Here is a 22,041-nt window from a genome sequence, read left to right as displayed (position 1 = left end):
CTGGTTTTTTAAAGGATTGAAAAGATACGGCATGGACATGGTTAGGTATGTGCCTGGAAGTTCCAATTCTCTGATGGGACAGGAAGTATATTGCAGGGCTGTGACACAATGCACCAGCTGGTCAAGGAGAAACATTTACAGGTTCCAGCTTCACTGTCACAAAGAAGGCAGAGTAGGTTTGAAACTGACAGGCAGTAAACTGATAACGTATACAAGCTTACGTTCAAACATATTGTATGAGACTGTGATCTTTGATTGAATTTTTGGGAAACATTTCCTCAGGAAGCATAGAAAAATATAGATGTGTTATTTATAATAGGAAATGATGAAGTAAATTAAAGTGGAATTTAACAGGTTATAATACTTTATATTAATATATTAATAGAATTCCAATATCATATAATGATTTAAAAACATAGTGATGAAGGCCACGTAGCAACATGAGAAGAAAATACAGAATATAATAGTGCAAGTACTTGAATATTATTATGAAAAATAAACTGGAGTAGACACTACTCCTGAAGTTTTCTGAAGTGAAATTAGTCATCATTCTAGAATGCTGTAATTGTGAGGCATAAAAAATTTATTTTAAGCTTTCTTAATGGGATATAACACTTTCATAAGTAAAAGATCTATACCAACAACAAAATCACTTAGACAAATTATTACACAAACACAGCATGAGATTCCTCTTTGGAGATGCTAATAATCACAACCATATGCACTGATTAATTTCTTTTGTTTTTAAGATTTTTTGTTTATTTATTTGTGAGAGAGAAAGAGAGAGGGCACGCATGAGCAGGGGAAGGGCAGAGGGAGAGGGAGAAGCAGGCTTCCTACTGAGCAGGGAGCCCCACATGGGGCTGGATCCGAGGACCCTGGGATCATGTTCAGTGCTGAAGTGAGATGCTTAACCAACTGAGCCACCCAGATATCCCTGTACTGATTAATTTCTTTCCAAGTATGCTTAGTATCAAATAACAAAAATGTATTCCCATTGATATCTAATTCTTATCTCCCATATTAGTGAAATTTTCTATTATAAAATGAAACCAGGAAACAGTTACCTTCTGAGAACCTAAGTAATCTGGAAAAATCCAGATTCATATTCTCTTACTTCCTCAACTTTTCTGCAATCCAAAACTGAAATGGTTTCAGGGCACAGAGGAGTTGGTATTCAGTTTTTTAAAAAATGTACTGAACATGCTTAAATGAGGTAGGAGTGGGAGAATATAATGAGACTTCAGGTTTTCCAGGATGTAGAAGAAAGAAAACTAGCCATAATCTCCCATTAGTATCTTGTGTGTGTGTGTTTGTGTGTGTATGATATGTTCGTATATATTATAGATATAGATATAGATATATATCCCTTAACACAACCCTTCTCACATTTTATTTTTATGGTTTGATGAATTGTCTTTCCTTAACACTAGACTTAACACCCTGGGAACCCAAGGACCAGGTCCTCCTTTCTTGCCACCATATTGGTAGCACACAGTAAAATCTCAATAAGTATTTGTTGAATCAATCCACAAAGCTGATACATCAAATTTACTATGCCTCTTTAGAAAAAGTGATATCTTCCACTAGAAAGATTTGATGAGTAACATTTACTGTGCTTCTTCAGAAAAAGTGATATTCTCCACTGGAAAAATTTGCTTGGGATATATTGATAGTGGTTGCTAAGTACTTTCATTTTATTAATTATTCAAATGACTACTACATTGGTTTTCAGTGTATTATCTGAACATCATACTTGTTGCTCATAACAGAATACTGTGATCATAATTAAACAATAGGGGAAATTGCCTGTCTATATAGCCAGGGTGTAGTTCCTATAGCATATATTTCTGGCATGTAATAGTAAATTCAATAAATACTTATTAAGTTAAAGTTATCTGCATTCCACATGAGAGTGTTTAAAATATTGAAAACATTCAAAAAAATCACTGAAGGTGTGCAAACTGATAGAATACATTGTATTTAACAATGTCAAAAGCCAAACCTAAAAGGCAAAAATAAATATCAGTGCTTAATATTCCAAGAGAATAGCACACACTTAAACCGGAAGTTGGAAGATACATAACCTGATGATAATTAAGAGAAGTTCAGTACATACTTGATGCTTGTAGTGTTTGAGAAATGGAATATAATCCTGATAGATCAAAATCTACAAGAGGAGTCTAATAAATAATTAGAGTAATTACAGAATTGAGATGGCAACATATATTTCATTAAAAACACTTATAAACAACATATAGTATGAACTAAATAAAAGTAATAGAGAGGATATAAATAGAATTCCCCTTAATTTTATCATAACAACAACAACAAATTAACTCGAGTTAAAACAACTTATCTTGATATGGTCATAAGGATAAGAATTTCCTCTATCTTTCACTTTGAGCTTGGAAAAATTGTTCTCCTACAACAAGGTTCTTATTTTTTTAAGATTTTATTTATTTATTTGACAAGGAGAAAGAACAAAAGCAGGGGAATAGCAGGCAGGGGCAGAGGAAGAAACAGCCTCCCCACTGAGCACGGAATAGCATGCAGGACTCAACCCCAAGACCCTGGGATCATGACCTGAACCAAAAAGGCAGACACTTAACCAACTGAGCCAACCAGGCTCAAACCACAAATTTCTGCACATTAAGGACAACATTCAGAATTCTTGGCTCAAAACTAATTCTGTACCTACTCTGGTTGGCAGTATTTCCCTAATACACCACCCATGAAAGCTACCTGGAGCTGCTTAGTTGTGCTGAATGGACCTCATTTTCTCATACACCCTCCCTTCATGCCTGTTCACATACAATTTCTTCCAGGAAAATCGTTCTTCCTTCACTACAGCATCTGGCTAACCCAGCTCCCACATCACCTCCTTCTTGTGAGACGTTCCATGGTCCTCAGTCTCCCTCTCTGCCACCGCAGGCATGTCTTCCTCTCCCCCTCCCAGTACTTTCCTAATACTCCAAGTCTACTCTAATTTAACATTTAATACATAGGATAATTTTGTCTTACTGTTTTATCTCCCCTTTCAATAACGAAAACCGCTCCTTTCAGGATTGTGCTTCTAGTGACTCATACAGTTCCTGATCCGGAGTAAACACTGAATAAAATTTTATTGAATAAATGAAGGAATGATTTTTCCATATATAACTGATTGATTTTTCCAGGAAAGAATATTAAGAGCTTTATAGAAACGGTTGCTTGGTTTCCTTCCCTCCCTATATTTACTGTTTGTTTCTCTCAGAAACATCTTACCACTTGTTACATCGATCCCTTGATTTAGTATAGAGTAACAAATGGTAATGATATCGAAGGTAGAAATGAAGTCTCAGGGTTCACTAAGATGTATCGTCATCTACAACTCTAAACTATGCTAACATCTTTAGGCTATCCAAGCAGTGGTCAGGTGTAGAAGTATCCATCCTCTCATTTCTCTATGAAAGGATTTTTTAGAGCAAATGTGTAAGGACTATCCCTCTACCCTTGGCTTCCCAAGTGAGAGACGATTTAAGTGTAAATTTGGGGACAAAGGGGGGGAAACAGAGCACATTTAGATCAGTCTATTGATTTTTCTCCCTTCTAATCTGTCTTAGTACGGGAGAGAAGGTCTATTCTCCATTCTGACTTTTATCAGTAATGAAAATGACTTTCATTTTTCATTTCCATCTTACTGAATCTTAGATTTAGTTCACTTTTAGTTCCAAACTCAAGTAAGAAAACATAATATGATTTATTGGCCACTCCCTAAAACTATAACACTATCAAACGAGTTCTATTTTCTATGATAGCTGTTCTCCTCATACCCATCACGTAAGAAATACCTGTGGGCAAACCAGATTGGAGCTACAGGGGAGATAATAGTAGGCACTGATTATGTACAATTCCCAGTGCACTTATTTGACATCTATACTTGTCTCTCCTGTTTTCTTATTATTCAGAAATTTTAAAATTATTCCACCATTACTGGTGTGTTACTAGTAACCGACACTTTGCAACATTTAAAGATGATAATACACTAGTGTGTCATGATCTTAGGTTGGAAACCACCATCCTAGAGATTCCCATGGTGCATCAGGCAAGCTAAGAAAAGTTGTTATTCCAACAAGGAATTCTATAATGGGCTCAACCAAATGATCAAACTTTCTCGGAAGACAACACTATTAATTTTCTTTGAAAAGTTCAATGATTCTCCACCTATAATTCCAAATGCCTTTATTTAACCCAAAGATTTGTGTTCATCCGACTGAATATAAGTACTGTTTCCTTTTCATATTACACATGCTATCCACACACTGGAAATAGAGTAATAAACATGAGGGTATTATTAGAACCATACAAAGTTCCGACAATTGTTCTAACTGTTCAAATGCCATCATGCAGATAATTTTCACATCATTAATTATAGTGATTGTCAAGAAATGCCAGAAGTGGCATTTTTTAATGGAAAAGAAGGATTTAGGAAATAATACCTCGTTTAATAGGATTATATAAATGTCTGATTAGCGAATGAGTACACATTTATTATGTAAGAAACTGTTATTTGGATTCTATATTAGTGCAATCATGAATAAGAGCTAGAGCGTTGTGTTCTCATATAATGGTCTATAAAATAGATCACAATATGTTACTATGGAAAACATGCCACTGGAATTGAAGGGTATAATTGAAGTTTAATTTTATTATTGAATTAAGCTAAATGGAAAAGACGGGGTGACCCTGATTCACGATTTCAGAAATAACCCAGCCAGAGGTACTGTCATCTTAAAAATCACTTTCAATATTTTTATAACTCTCTTTTTCCCCCTCTCACAAAAGTTTAAGTTTCAGGACACCTGGATCATGCTGATATTTGGAAGAAAATAAACATTCTAGTAGCAGGTTTTTAGGATGCTTTGCCAACATGGCAGATGTAGACAGATGTTCATTTCCCTTTGCAATCTGCATCATGAAGTTCAGAGTTGCCATTAACTTCAGAGAAGAGCTGGAATACTGGGGAAGCATTTAGAATTAACAGAAAGTGGACACAATAATGTAGGTGCATGTCAGTCAGAATTAGGTGCAAAATGTAATCTACCGTAGTACATACACAATATAAATGTGTGCTATGCAAAAATTTTAAATCCAATCACTGTGTTAAAACGAGGATCTCCCTAACCATTCTGAGGAAGATTATGGAACTTCAGTGCCTCTATAGAACTTTATATGCTTTTCTAACTAATTAAGTAAGCTAAACTGGAATTTGGAAAATTGGGTATTAAACAAAGAAAACAAAATGGAAACTTAAATTAGAATCACTATTCCACTGTTTTTTAAACTAGTTTCTTAAACTAGCTTGTGGCTAAATATGACTAGAGGCAAATATCCCAGAAGACAGAGGTAGAAGGATATAAACACTTCTGTTTCTTCATTCTGACTTTAGGGAAACTATTTAAACATTGGAGTGTTTTGTTTTGTTTTTTTTAAAGACAAGGGTCCCTGTACTTTGATATCTATAAGCTCCTTTAAAATCTTAAAAGTTATAGATGTAAAAATAATCTTCATAGTTTTCCACATCCTTTCTCTTTCAATATACGTTCATATTATATTCTGTCTTTCTGGAAATGGCAGTGTATATATAAAATTACATTGTTTGCATGAAGGTTAGTGCTCTGATTCTACTTTTTTTTAAAAAGTCCATTTTTAACCTAAGAACAATCCATATAATAGGAATATTTGATAAATTGTCTGTAATCCTTATGCTCAGAGAAAACTAAGCTTCAATTTGTTGTAAGTCTTCCAAAATTTCTACATATTTTTAATTTAATAAAACTCAGGTTATTTATAATACCTTTTATTACATTACACAGTGTATTATGAACACTTTCCACTCATTAACATGTAAACTAAAATATCATTTTATAGGTAATCATATCCGAAAGTTCACTTACCAATGTATGAGGATCCTATATCCAACTACCATAATCTACTGAAAAATTTTTGAATATTTGAATGTCTTGTAATATTTTGTTGTTGCAAGTAGTGTAGGCTTGAACATATTCTGTGTCCATTTATGAAGGTTCATTTGAGATAAGTTTCCTAAGGGTGCCTGGGTGGCTCAGTCATTAAGCATCTGCCTTGGGCTCAGGTCATGATCCCAGGGTCCTAGGATCGAGCTCCGCACCAGACTCCCTGCTTAGTGGAAAGACTGCTTCTCTCTCTCTCCTACTCCCCCTGCTTTTATTCCCTCTCTCACTGTGTCTCTCTCTGTTAAGTAAGTAAATAAAATCTTTAAAAAAAAAAAAGATACTGAGTCAAATGGTATACAAAAGGATATAGTTTCTCATACATTTCAACAATTTATACTGCATGAAAAGTTGTGCCAATGAACCTACATAAATAGTCCAGCAGTTTATGTACATTATAACTCCTCCACATCCTCATCAATGTTGGTTGAATAGGGTATTTTTTTTTCATTGTTGAGAATTTGATAAGCATTAGGGCTTATCAACTAAGAAGCATCTCATTTTTATTGCATTGTTTTGATTACGAGGACATTGCTAGTGAGACTCATATTTCTGTCTCTACTTGAAACTCTCTGCTAGACTCAGGAAACCACAACAACATTTATCCTCAGTGTCAAAGAACTTAACTAATGTATCAGTTCTCAGAATATTATATCTTTCTATCACCAAACCTTTAAACTTACTGTATGGATACCGATCTTCAGTTGTGTAGACTTCAGAATTGTCCCTGAATAAACTGTAAGTAAGCCAATGGGCATTTGGAGAATCAGGTGGACTCCAGGAGAGATTGATAGCAGAAGAACTTTGAACTTGTCCTCTGGGTGGAGGTTGTTGGGATGGAGCTAAATTACAATGGAGAGAGCATTTATTAGCAAAGGCAATCAATAAGCACACAAGTATGCTGAAGTAAGATATCCAGCAAAGAGGTCTTTCTGATTCAGGATTACTTTATCAAGAAGACATGTGGTTTACTAAAACATTAATAAACAGAAAATACTCATCATGAGTTCTCTAAAACAAAGCTTTTTATCTATAAGCATAAAACAATTTTGTGGGTTAATGCGGCTGTCATAAACATAGTTGGGAGTGGACCACAGAATTTTACATTAAGCACTTCTTTTTCTCCTCCTTCCTCCTCTTCTTCTCTCTCCTCCTCCTTCTTCTTAGAAAGTATCCAAGGATTATATAACACTTATTTTCTACTTAATTAATTTAAAAGTTAACATAAATAAATTATGTTGAAACTTGAAATTTAAGTAACATAATTTCTGGATTTTTAAAAGGAAGTTTTCCATTTCACTAAGCACAATGCCTCATCTTGCTTCACAGAGCACAGGGAAAAAGAAAGAATAAGAGTTGGTGATACAAATACTCAGGATATCTTGGATATTAAATCGTTTAAATATTAGCAAGAAATAATCTGGATGTACTCGTGGATATACCCACACCTGCTAGAGGTGCAATGAAGTAATACGATTGCTTCCATGTGGCACGTAAGAACGTTGGCCTCACTATTTTAGTGATATTTTGTATAATGTAACTACACTATGGAAACATTGTCTCTTATCACTCCATATTTTCCTCAGTCTCCCACATATCTTCCCTCATTCTGCACCAACCCCCCCTCCCTGCCAGAATATGTAAAGGTAAAGGAGAGAAATAAGGTCTAACTATTTTTTTTTTAAGATTTTATTTATTTATTTGACAGAGAGAAATCACAAGTAGGCAGAGAGGCAGGCAGAGAGAGAGAGAGAGGGAAGCAAGCTCCCTGCTGAGCAGAGAGCCCGATGCGGGACTCGATCCCAGGACTCTGAGATCATGACCTGAGCCGAAGGCAGCGGCTTAACCCACTGAGCCACCCAGGCGCCCTCTAACTATTTTTTTAAGGACAATCAGCTACCAGTTATTTATTCCCTCCTGGCTCAACAAAGTGCATAATCTTCCATCCGTTTAGAGAAGCACATCCTACTCAGAGTTTTTCATTTCAAAGGTTTCTGTGTTGCCTTATTTAAAAACCTTTAATGTTTTTGTTAAGAAACTTCTAAAAATCATGTGTAGAAATGAATCAATCAAATAATTATCAGTATTTTTATATGAGGTATTTTCCCTCACTGGGTGATAGGGTTTTGGGAGAAGAGAGAGAGCACATTTGGATTAACTAAGGTAATAAAGAGCTTGATAAAGAAACTATTTTCCAAAGGGTAGGCAGAGTGTGTAAGGAAACCAAAAGAAATCAAGCTGTGCTCTGGGGTGTAACAGTAGAGCTCTTTCTCTATTTATGCCAGGAGTCCTCAAGACCACCCCAGGTTCAATGATTTGCTAGAAAGTCTGGCAGGACTCATCATATAGTCCTACTTGTGGATAAAATTTATTATAGTAAAAGAAGAGAGTACAGTCAACAAAGGGAAAAGTATGTGAGTAAGTCCAGGGGAAACCAAGCACAAGGTTCCAATCACACAGGATATGCCTAATTCCCCAACCAATGTTTTATGAAAATATGTGGTGTGTTGCCAACCAGGGAAGCTCATTAGAAACTCAGGGGTTTGTATGGGGGGCTGTTTATGGAGACAGCTTCTGTCTCTATGAACAACCTCCCAAATTCTAGATTCCCAGAAGGAATGCAGGGTTAAGCATAAACTATTTGGCTGGACAAATTTTAAGAGATAGTGAGCCACTCTTACCTGTTCTAGGGATGGGGAGACCCCCTCAAAAGTCCAAGTTCCAAAATGTCAACCAAAGGCTAACTTTATAAGAAGGTATTTCTACAAATAAACAGTCAGACCCGCTATGTGAGCTTTTTTCTAGCACACTATCCCTAGCTTAAAGGGTCACAGCACTTGAAGACAGAAAGAGCTGTAGGAAAAACATCATTTGGCAGGAGTTGTGACTAATCATGGCAGGACACAACCACCTCAAGACCTCCTCAAGACCCCTCCTATACTGCAACAAGAAGCTGAGGATTAAATATTCTAACTTCCCTTTCTGTCAGCCCTCCAGATGACTGGCAGGTTCCTGTTAGTAGCTGAAGCCAATCAAAAGTCAGAGGGTAAGGGAGTCTGATGATGCAGACCATACACAATCTTGGAGCATAGAGTAGGGTAGCGAAGTATGGAATAGAAAAGTGAAGTTATCTTGCACACCAGGCAGAGACTTTCAACTAAGAGCTATTACTAATTCATCAGCATTCGTGAGGGATACACTCCACTTTGAAGACATGATACAATCCAATAATAATATTTTAAGAAACTATTTCAAGAGCACTGAATTTGAAATAAATAAAATTCTATATATTATGCATAGGCTTCCTAGAGACAATGTCTCTAATCCTAAGGGAGATAATATTGATGTCATGTTTTTAAAGGAAAAATATTCAAACTTAGATACACTCTCACTCTTCCTTTTTATCTTTTCTCCTTCTTTGGAATTTGCATTGTTATATTAAAACTCTAATTGTCCATATGCCTAGTTAGATATAGGACAAGAATAGCACCAATCTCAAGATGACACAGAAAAAGAGAATCATTTCCAAAGAGGACCTTCTACTTTTGAATTTGGGAATTTGCCATATTTGACAGGTTGTTTGGGTTGTTGAGCACTGACAGTGCTTTTGATCTGTCAGTGATTTTTAATTTAGGGCTCCACATCCTGTTGTTCTTGGTAGAACCACAAAGACTCATAAACTGTCTCATTTGTAACACTCTCAAAGAGCTTTATAATCTATGGCAATTGAATATTTTTAGTGACTATTAGTGACAACATCTAAAACTCTGCATGCTACCAGGAACGCAACAGATTTCAGAGATAAAGCAATCAAAACTGACCTTCAGAGTATTTTCTAAGACAGCAACATACTTTTGGGATGACTGAAAGATATGTGTTTCCATCCCATGTCAAAGGGTATAGAAAAGAATTTGCATTACTTGAAAATTTCATTGGCAACAAGCATTCACAAAGACACAAACAGACTCTTCCAAATGTTTACAGTTGATTACTTGTTATGACCATCTCTAACCACAATCTTGTCCAACCTCGCAGTATAAATGTATAGTGCCTGTTTGACTCTGAAACGAGAATATTCATAGACCTGAAGGCTTAGATGATTCAATATCACTCACAGAATAAATATTATGAAATCCTAGCCATAAGATAACCCAAATTCACCCTTTTACATGCTGAAAGGGGAATTCTGAGAAAATAGTCACATATTCATTCATTCCTCAAAACTGCCAAGTGTGATTTTTGCATTTCCCAGACTTTCTTGTAAGGAAAGACAGTATCATATTGTGACTACATCCATTTGTTTGGGAGCCATGAGTTTTAATCCTGGCTTAGGCACTTTGGTAATTGTGTGACTGTTAGTCAAATTTTGGTTGGAGTCTCCGAATCATTCCTCATATATAGTAAGGGGAGAATAATGTCTAACTCTTAGGGTTATTTTGAGTATAAAGAGAATGTGCATGTTTCCCTTTATCATGAAAGGCTGGGAACACTGTGGCTATGAGGACAGGTGTCTCAGCTCCCTCTGTCTTTTTGTCTTGCCATCCTTAGGGGGTTGTCGTTGTTTACATAGTCCCAGGTGGATGACCACCAAGTCCATATCCAATTCAACAGGAAAGGTAAAAGGAGAGATGGAGACATGCCCCATACCTATGAGAGCACAACCTAGGACTCCGACATTATCACTTCTGTCACATCAGTTCAGCCAGAAACTTGGTGACATGGAAATACCTAACCACAAGAAAAAGATGTGGCCATGAACCCAGTTCCAAGAATTAATTAATAGGAAACAAGTAGAAGACAGTTACTGAGAACTTAAAAATATCTGAAATGTAAAAATAAAGCAATATCTAGAAAGTTACTAAAAAATTAAAAAGTAAGAGCAAATAGGAGTGCTTCTAATTATGGCAACAGAAAGAGTTTAGTGAAATAAACTGAATAAAATTATCAAAATAACCATTTTGGGAGCTCTAAGTCAACCACAGGTAAACAAAAAGTTGAGAACATTTATTCTTGAAAAACAGCAATAGGAGTCTGTGGCCTTTTTATGGGGTTATTCCCATAATACCAGTTCCATAGTCAGGAGTGTTAGTTTTACCAGTAGGGCTGACTACAAACAGTAGCTTTGGTGCCATAGGGCATTGACTTGATCTGGGGTTGGCAGAAGAAATTCATTGCTTTGCCGCCAAAAATTGGCACAGTCATTTGGGAACAATGAGTTTTTGGGAAAACTCACAGGTTTTCAAGCCTGAGTATAACCTCCCAGGTAGGTTAAGTGGTGAATTTACAGGGTAATAAACCAGGAGATACTGGGTATGATAGAGTCAAGAGAGGCCTGAAATAAACTCTCCATTGATTCCTAGATGGCTGGAAAACTATGAAGGGATGGGGAAAAACCAGGAGAGCCAGAGAAAAATGAAGGTCAAGGAAGAACTGGGAACTAGCTATAACTCTGAAAACATCCCCCAAATCACACACATATTGATTGGCAGAAGCTATATGGTCTGGAAGTATCTGAGCACAAGCATTGCCCAGCTATTTGGCTGATTCAGACACAGTAATGACCCCTAGGAAGCCAGGCTGTAAGTAAAAATTAAAATTAAAAAAAAGAGAAAAAACCTGATTAGACGTCAACAGCTGTACACTGCAGTGGAGAAAATTTTCTACTGTTTAAGTATATGCAAATTACAAAAAAAAATCTAACAATGTAAGTGTTTTCAACATAAAATTAGAACACACTCAAAGAAATTGTGAACTATACTCATAAAAATAGCAGTTGAGAGAAACAGACTCTGAATGATCCCCAGTATTCAGTACAGCAAAAACTACTTCAATACAGCTATTCTAAGTATGCTCTAAGAGTTAAAGAAAAATCTGATGATGATTCAGTAAAAAGGGAACTTTAATACAGAAACAGAATGCAGAAAAACACTAAATTCCAGAGCCGAACAGTACAGTAACTGAAATGGAAACTTCCCTGAGAAGTCTTCAATGGCAGATTTGGAAGGAAAAGAGAAAGAATCAGTGAACAAGAGGTGGGGGAGGGGATCCTCACTGGTTTGTTCAGTTCAGTTTCCAATTCTTGATTTCAGCACAGGTTACGATCTCAGGATCGTGAGAGCAAGCCATGTGTAGGGCTCTGTGCTGGGCATGGAGCCTGCTTAAAATTTTCTCTTCTCTAGCTCTCCCTCTCTGCCCCTCTCCCACTAGCACACATGCTCTCTAAGAAATGAGAAGTATTTTTTTAAAAGGCAAAAACAAAAACAAACAAAAAAGCAATAGGTAGAATGTAATGATACAGCAATGATTGAGCCAATCCACAGAAGGGAGAAAAAAAAAAATAGAACAAAAATGAACAGATCTTCAGAGACCTGTGAGACAATGTCAGGTGCACTGTGCATCAAAAGAGGTATTATGAGAAAAAAGAGAAGATATCTCTATCAAATGAGAAGATAAAGCAGCAGAAAATATTTGAAGAAAGATTGGCTCAAACTTCCCAAATTTGATGGAAAACATTTATCTACATTTCCAAAAAGTGCAATAAATCCAAATAGAATACCAAGAGATTTGTACCAAATATATCATAGTCAAACTGCTGGGAGACAAAAACAAGACTTTTAAAGGAGTAAGAGAAAATTCATTATAGTTAGAGAAAAATACAATTAGAGACTGAAAGATATGATGGAGGCCATAAGGTAGTAGAAGGATATATTCAAAGTCCTAAAAGAAAAAAAGAATACTTGTCATCAAGAGATGTACCCAGAAAAATTACCCATCAAAAAATGAAGGAAGAATGGATTGAGGGAAGAAGGAAGGATGGGTTTGCAGATAATTTTTTAAAAAATAGTGGGAGAATTCATTGCTGTCAGACTAGCCTTGCAAGAAATACTAAAGAAATCCACCAGGCTAAAAGGAAATGACACAGAAAGCAAATAATCTGAATAATGTAGAGGTAAGAAGAACACCAAAGAAGGTAAATATGTGGGTAAACATTCAAGACTCTGTGTGTATGTGTGTACATATTCATATATTCATATTGTTTTCTTCTCTTAAATTTTTTTAAAACCTATTACTGTTGAAAGAAAATTATATTAGTGTAATATAGGATTTATTATATATACATATATACACACATATATGTAAAATCGCACAGTATCATAACTCAAGATGGGGAAAGGAAGGGAGCTATATCAAGAGTTTACTTGTTATATTTTACCAGCATTAAGTCAGTACAAACCTGAAGTAGACTGTGGCAAGTGAAAATGCATATTCTAATCCATAGACCAAAGTAATAAAATAACACAGAAATATAGATTAAAGAGTCAACAGAATATAGTAAACTGATTTTCAACAAGACTAGCAAAAACCAAGGGAAAAATAGTTCTTTCAAAAATAGTGCTGGAATAATTGGATACCTACATTTGAAATGAATAAAAATGGAAACTTAACTCACAACGTAACTAAAAATTAATTCAAAATGGATCAAAGGCCTACATCTAAGAGCTAAAACTGCAAGACTCTTATAAAAAAAAAAAAAAACAGAGAAAGTCTTCATAACCTTGGATTTGGTAATAGTTCCTTAGATATGACACCAAATGTATAAACAACAACAAAAACTGGGCAAATTGAAATTTATCAAATTTTAAAACATTAAAATGACATTATCAAGAAAGTGAAAGAAAAACACACAGATTGGAAAAAAGCACTTGGGAATCATATATCTAATAAAGGACATGCGCCTAAAATATATAAAGAACAATTACAACTCAGTAATAAAGACAAATAACCCAATTAAAAGTGGGCAAATAACCAGAATACACTTTCTCTAAAGAAGACATACAAATAACCAATAACTATGAAAAGATGCTCACTATCACTAATCATTAGGGAAATGCATATCAAAATTACAATGAGAGCATCCCATACACATTAGATGGCTACTGTAAATGAATAAAAAATAACAATGTTGGCAAGGATCCGGACAAATTTGAGCCCTTGTGCACTATCAGTGGGAATTTAAAATAGTAAAGCTGCTGTAGAAAATAGCATAGCGGTTCCTCAAAAAAATTTAAAATAGAACTACCATATGATCCAGCAATTCCACTTCTGATTATATATCCAGCAGAATTGAAAGCAGAGTCATTGAAAACGGAGTCTTGAAGAAATGGCTAGACACTCATATTCATAGCAGCATTACTCACATAAGCCGAAACATGGATGCAACCCAGATGTCCACTGACAGATGAACGGATAAGCAAAATGTGGTATATGCATACAATAGAGTATTATTCAGCCTTAAAAGGAAGGGAATTCTGAGATAAACTACAAAATGGATGACCCTTGAGGACAAACATTAAGTGAAGTAAGTCCCTACAAAAAGGCAAATATTTTATGATTATACTTATATGAGGTTCTTAGATTATTCAAAATTATAGAGGCAGAAAGTAAAATTGTGGTTACCATGGTTTGGGGGCAAATGGGAGATATTATTGTTCAATGGGTCACCAGTTTCCATTTCACAATAAATAAGTGTTACAGAGACGCATGGTAGTGATGGTTGGACAACATCATGAATATACTTAGTATCACTGAACTATGCATTTGAAAATGACTAATATGGTCAATTTTATGTCATATATATATTACTACAATAAAAATATTTTTTAAATATTTTCAATTTAATATTTTTGAATATTAGTTATAAAAGCCTCTCTGATAAGTAAAGATAAAGGAAAAAATATGAGTGATAAAAAGATGGATAAATAACCAAAGATAAACACAGGAGTAGTATCAAGAGGAGTTAAAACACAAATAAGTTATGAATTATATATATATATATATATATATAACCATTATATATAAAAAACTATGAACTTAACTAAATATATAGTTATTTATTATTAACTATTATTAATTATTAACTATTAATTATTTATTTTTAATATTTTATATTTATATATAAATATGTATTTCGTATTTATATGTAAATTTATAAATTTTATTTATGACTTATTATTAACTATTTTTAATTAATTATTTACTTTTTAAACTTTTAAAAAATTTTTGGACTTTTTGGATTATTAACTTAATTATTAGCTATTAATTATTAGCTATTAACTATTATTAACTAAATATATATTTAGTTAAGTTCATAGTTAGAAGTTTAGGGCAAATGAAATTTCATTTCATTCACTAATAAAGCATACAGAAGGAAGAATTATTTAGTACCTGTTTTGTATTACTTCTATCAAGGAGAATGACTATCATTTTGAAAGCATGAAACTAATATTGATAGGAAAGAAATGAATCACGAAATAAGAAGCAGATTATGAGAGAGGGTCTATCTACCTTAACTGAATTCAATTCCCCTCTGCACTCTGGAAATTATATTCTGAGATTCCCAACTCAACTCCCCATCAAAAAAATATATATATTACAGATGATATTGTTAAGCTATTGCCAGCAGCCTCTAAGTGGAAAAAATAATAGTCATAAACCTGTGGTTCCCAAACTGTGTAGAAGGACACTATGAAACATTCTAATAATCAAGGAAAACACATGTTTGACATCTGTTGGACACAAAGGAAAATACCAGCCTGAGGTAGTTCACAGTTTAAACAATAGATAGCACTACATTCCTTTCAATAGCACCATATCTTTGTTTTGTTTTTTTTTTTTCCAATTTATTTATTTTCAGAAAAACAGTATTCATTATTTTTTCACCACACCCAGTGCTCCATGCAAGCCGTGCCCTCTATAATACCCACCACCTGGTACCCCAACCTCCCACCCCCCCGCCACTTCAAACCCCTCAGACTGTTTTTCAGAGTCCATAGTCTCTCATGTTCACCTCCCCTTCCAATTTACCCAAATTCCCTACTCCTCTCTAACGCCCCTTGTCCTCCATGCTATTTGTTATGCACCATATCTTTGTGAAGCTGGTTGTTCCGGCTGTTGCTAGGATAAAAAGCAAGTACCATGTAAAAATCAAGGTGGAACAGAAAGGAAAGCAGACTTCCTTCGTACGCATGCCACAAACAGCATTTCCTGTGGCCCTTGTTCACTCCCTTCTACTGTGAGTGTAGCCATCATTTCTGCTGACTATGTTTCAAGCTCTTTTAAAGGCAGGAATCTTGTTTAATTTTTTTTTTTTTTTCTTGAATAAACTACCTCTGTAGGTACTGAGTCTCTAAATTTGCATGCTCAGTGTTTTGTAAATTTTGTGAAACACACACCCAAAACAACAGCAGCCACAACTACTATAAGTGGTTGAACAAATGTATTCAACAGTAAGGAAATCAGAGAATCGATTTCATTTACTATAGCACCAAGAACCATAAGATACCTGGGAATAAACCTAACCGAAGAGGTTAAGGATCTATACTCGAGGAACTTGAGGAGCTACAGAACACTCATGAAATTGAAGAAGACACAAAAAGGTGGAAGACCATTCCTTGCTTACGGATAAGAATAAACATTGTTAAAATATCTGTACTGTCTAGACCAATATATACTTTCAATGACAACCCGATCAAAATTCCACCAGCATTTTTCAAAGAGCTGGAACAAAAATCCTAGAATTTGTACAGAACAAGAAGAGACCCCACATTGCTAAGGAGTGTTGAAAAAGAAACACAAAACTGGGGGCATCACGTTGCCTGATTTCAAGCTTTACTACAAAGCTGTGATCACCAAGACAGCATGGTACTGGCATACAAACAGACACATAGACCAGTGGAACAGAATAGAGAACCCAGATATGGACCCTCAGCTCTATGGTCAAATAATCTTCAACAAAGCAGGAAAAAGTATACAGTGGAAAAAAGGCAGTCTCTTCAATAAATGGTGCTGGGAAAATTGGACAGCTACATGTAGAAGAATGAAACTTGACCATTCTCTTACCCCATACACAAAGACAAACTCAAAATGGATAAAAGACCTCACCATGAGGCAGGAATGTATCAAAATCCTAGAGGAGAAGATGGGCATTAACCTCTTCAACATGGGCCACAGCAACTTCTTTCAAGATATGTCTCCAAAGACAAAGGAAACAAAAGCAAAAATGAACTTTTGGGACTTCATCAAGATCAAAACCTTCTGTACAGCAAAGCAAACAGTCAACACAACAAAGAGGCAACCCATGGAATGGGAGAAGATATTCACAAATGTCACTACAGATGAAGGGCTGATATCCAAGATCTATAAAGAACTCCTCAAACTCAACACACACACAAAACAGATAATCATCAAAAAATGGGCAGAAGACATGAACAGACAGTTCCACAAAGAAGACATACAAATAAATGGCTGACAGACACATGAAAAAATGTTCATCCTCATTAGCCATCAGGGAGATTCAAATCAAAACCACACTGAGATACCACCTTACACCAGTTAGAATGGCCAAAATTAACAAGACAGGAAACAACGTGTGTTGGAGAGGATGTGGAGGAAGGGGAACCCTCTTACACTGTTGGCGGGTATGCAAGTTGGTGCAGCCACTTTGGAAAACAGTGTGGAGATTCCTCAAGAAATTAAAAATAGAGCTTTCCTATGACCCTACAATTGTACTACTGGGTATTTGCCCCAAAGATACTGCTGTAGTGAAAAAAAGGGCCATCTGTACCCCAATGTTCATAGCAACAATGGCCACAGTCACGAAACTGTGGGAAGAACCAAGATGCCCTTCAACAGACAAATGGATAAAGAAGATGTGGTCCATATATGCAATAGAGTATTATGCCTCCATCAGAAAGGATGAATCTCCCACTTTTGTATCAACAAGGATGGGACTGGAAGCAATTATGCTGAGTAAAGTAAGTCAAGCAGAGAGAGTCAAGTATCATATGGTTTCACTTACTTGTGAAGCATAAGGAATAACACGGAGGACATTGGGAGATGGAGCAGAGAAGTGAGTTGGGGGAAATTGGAGGGGGAGAAAAACCATGAGAGACTGTGGACTCTGAGAAACAAACTGAGGGTTTTGGAGCAGAGGGAGGTAGGGGGTTGGGTGAGCCTGGTGGTGGGTATTATGGAGGGTATGTATTGCATGGAGCACTGGGTGTGGTGCATAAACAGTGAATTCTGGAACACTGAAAAGAAATAAAATAAAATAAAATGGGAAAAAAACAGTAAAGGTCACAATTTTAAAGAGAAAATTTAAATATATACATGGATATATGTGTGTGTATATATATATATGTATAACTATATATATGTGTGTCAAGTGAAGGTACTCCATGTACAAATGGAATAATAGGAATATAAAGGTTTTTTAACTATTAAAAATGGGAAGCATTTGGAAAGACAAGATTTAGCCCAGAGAAGGAAAGATGAAACAAAAGTAAATATCCACCACTACTAAGAAATGTAGGCTTGGTGTTCAGTGAACTAAACTGTTCAGTTTTGCCTCAGGTATGGTTCCTGGACTGTGTCTTAGGTGTAAGAATAGGTAGAAAAAAATGGAGCAATGTCAATATTTCATTCAAAATTAGTGACAGAACCAATAAAAAAATCACTATGATTTGGTATGTTATATGTAAATTTCTCACAAAATGATGATCTACAGCTGCCATCCAAAGCAATATGTTGGAATTCCTGTAGCACAGAGATCAATCAACTCTATAGTTAATCAATGAATAGCAAATATTAATTAAATTCTTGGTGAAATCCAGATTTATGTTTAGACTCTATTTACACAGAAAGACAATTACAATAGTACTTTCCTAAAAGCAGCCTAAATGCCTACTGTTTACTTATACTAACATACAGAGAAAAAACAAAACACAGGATACCAAAGATAAACTACACAGGTACAAAATCTGAATACATCTTGTTAATCATTACCTGCACCCTGCCTTCCTTTACCTCAAAATCTAGTACAGCTGCTGTGGAGCTCAATATTTTCTTACTTATTTTTCTCTCCCTTAAATATACATAACATAGTTCCAAGCATGCTTGTTTATGATGATTTGTCCTGACTTATGGCATTCCCTCTCATTGTGACTCAGGGACACCCCAAGGAGAACACGCATTGTACAATATGTTGTAGAGGGCTCCTTACCACATGTTCTCAACAGGCATTTCTTAGAAATTCTGGAAAAGGTAAGGATATATGATCTTAGAGTAAATATAAATAAATCACTAATGTGCCATGAAACTGTAGGACTGCAGGTGACCTTGAGAAGTCAAGTCAAGGCACTGGAGAATGGTTTTGAAATGTCAAAAGATACTGAGATGTAATCTTTGGCTTCTAGGAGTTGAAAATAGAAATGTGAAGGATATTTAAACAGCTAATACAACTTGCAGGAGAAATATCAAATATAGGAGGGATATGCTATGATGAACATTGATAATTGCTCCAATATCAATGAGCAACTAATAATAGCATGGTACCCATAAAATTTGGGGGACGGAAGGACTTAATTCATAAGAAATAAGAATAAATCTCACATGTGTTACAGAAGATTGGCTGGGACTATCCTTGTTTGGTGGGGTGACTGATCATTTTGTTTTAACTAGTAGTGTTGATTTTTGTACTGAAGTCCTTTGTCACTGGAAAGTCCAACGTCTGGGGGAAAACCAAGACTCTGGTCACCACACTAGTGATTTCATTCTACCAAAATGTTTTAAATTTCCCACTACTAACATAATCACCATTTCAATAATCTAATCAAGGAAAAAAAGAACACAAGTTTCATTTACTGTAATTTTTTTTTTTTGTTTTTCATTTCCCACCTAATTCTCCACCTTGTGCCTAAGCCTTTCTGATGGGTTCTCAGCGGAGAAAGTGAGTAATACGACACTCTTCCCTGTGTGATGGTCCACCCACCATCACAGGGGCAGAGTTCACTTACTTTTGCTGCAGCCCAGTGGATTGTTCACATCCAAATGACTTGCCCTGGGAACACAAGTATCACACTTGGATCCAGTGACAAATCGTTTACAGAAACACTGGCCCGTGACCAAGTGACAGGTTTCATTCAAGGCTCCTGAGAGATGACAATTGCAAGGCTGACATCTGAAAACAAGACAAATAAACCATCAAAGAGAATAATGTTTTGATTAATAATTCATAGTATAAGTTACATCTATCAATAACATTGTGAAATAAGATGGCCTGTTTTAGCCAATATATTGAAAAAGAACACTTGAGCGAAACAAATAAACAAACACAACATCAAACAAGAAAAAGATTCTTTAACAAAATGTTGCTTACGCCTGCCTCTCTGCCTACTTGTGATCTCTCTCTGTCAAATAAATAAATAAATAAATTTAAAAAAAAATCTCTATGAAGCCTTGCCTTTGTAAACTAATTGGTGGCAAAAAAAAAAAGTGTCATTTTTCTTTTTTCATGCCACTATACATCTCATGGATTAGTTGTTCCATTAAGAATACTGTAAATTTTGGTTTCTCACAAAAGCATTTACTCTGATAACTAAAAATTTAGATTTGGTACCCAAAAATCATCCATCTAAGTATCTATCAAGCTCTGAAGTAGAACATTGGGTGTGATTACCATGGATCTCCCTAAAAATCTTGAAACTCTATATTTTTCATTTTATAAAGACTATTATTTCACTAAGAGAAGAGTTTGCGGAAGACATGTTCCACTACTGTCCGTGCCTTAATCTAGGTTATATTTCATTTTCTATTTTATGAACTAAACTCACTTATCCAGAATGGTTGGAGAATAGAGCATTATTCTGATTTATGAAAAGATGTTAATGATATAAATATAATGAGAAAACTTCATTCCAACTTAAATTTCTTGGACCTAAAGTTGCTTGTAAAAATTACTGGTCTGGCATTTTGCCATGATAAAATCCAAAACCTGTTTCCTCTGGGTAAGTTATTCAAATTCTTAGCATATGCCAATGTCATTGATCAGGATAAGCAATTTTGCCACCATGAAATATTGGCGAGGCAAAAAGAGCACATGGAAAAAGACAACGCACCTGTAAACAGGAACTTTCTATGTGGTACATTTAAAACAACATTAAATGGATTCACCTTCTTTTCTAATAAAGATGCTGGATGGATAGTTTCTTCATCCCCCTGCAACTTCTACAGTGTGATCTCTTGGGTAATCATTCAACACCCTTAAAAAGGCTGATAAAAGCTAAGGACTGCTAAATAAACTGCAAATTTGTTTTATGGACTCATATCCCCTTGGGAATAAATAAAGTACAGTTTCTCTTGAAAACTACTATATTGTAGTTTGCCCTTTTGATGTCAGGATAAAAGGACATTTCCCCCCTACAAATAACTATATTAAGTCCTTTTGTATAGACATGCATCAGAACTCCATTTCAAATACATGTTTTATTTAGGCTGCTTAAGTATCAGTGCTGAAGAAAATTATGCACTCAAATTAAAATGGAATTATAGAAGCAACAAAGTATTTGATTTGCTCTTAATTTCATTATGTGCCATTACTTAGAGTATATTGTTTGTAGGCTTTTAATGTAACATTGGTAAGCATAAACAATAAGAGGCAAGCTTCTCCCAACGCATATATATATATCACCACACCACTCATGAATAAGTGTCTCTTGAGTATTTCAGTTTTTATTACCATTCACTCATGAGACAATCACACTTATTTTACATACAGTACATTTAGAGTAATAGTTTCCAGTGTATAACATAATTCCTTTCCTTGATGTAGTTCTATTTTCTTCCAGCTAGCTGCTACATGCTTAACTTCAAGTCGGCTCTGTCAATATCCATGGGATATTAAGTTCTGAATCCAAATGGAATAAATAAATCGCTTCTGAAAGCATGCAATGTTTTGAGTAATTAAATGTGACTCTTCCTGATTTTATAGTCTCTTATCCCAGCTGTTGTTATATCTAACTTATCTGACTTGCTATAATTGCTTGACTTCAGTGAGAGAGAATTTACCTGAACCAAGTTCATAGGAGACTTTTCTGAATATTACAGTTTGTTTCTAGTGCAAAGGACACAAGGGATAATTTTGTAATTAAGGTTTAAGTAAAATGATTCTTATAAATTTCTCAGCCACTCA

The 22,041-nt window shown here is 35.2% G+C and overlaps 1 protein-coding gene across 1 annotated transcript in view; it reads right to left on the bottom strand.

Moving 5' to 3' along the window:
• USH2A (usherin) overlaps positions 1-22,041 on the bottom strand; it is a 689,941-nt gene that overhangs the window by 509,552 nt on the left and 158,348 nt on the right. The window contains exons 14-15 of the mRNA XM_044266844.1: positions 19,868-20,031; positions 6,698-6,856 (exon numbers count right to left, since the gene is read on the bottom strand). Of these exons, the coding sequence (XP_044122779.1) occupies positions 6,698-6,856; positions 19,868-20,031 (323 nt within the window). The remainder of the gene's footprint in view (positions 1-6,697; positions 6,857-19,867; positions 20,032-22,041) is intronic.

This window comes from Neovison vison, chromosome 10 (genome assembly GCF_020171115.1).
Source record: "Neovison vison isolate M4711 chromosome 10, ASM_NN_V1, whole genome shotgun sequence".
NCBI lineage: Eukaryota > Metazoa > Chordata > Mammalia > Carnivora > Mustelidae > Neogale > Neogale vison.
This window is presented reverse-complemented; position numbering and strand designations above follow the sequence as displayed.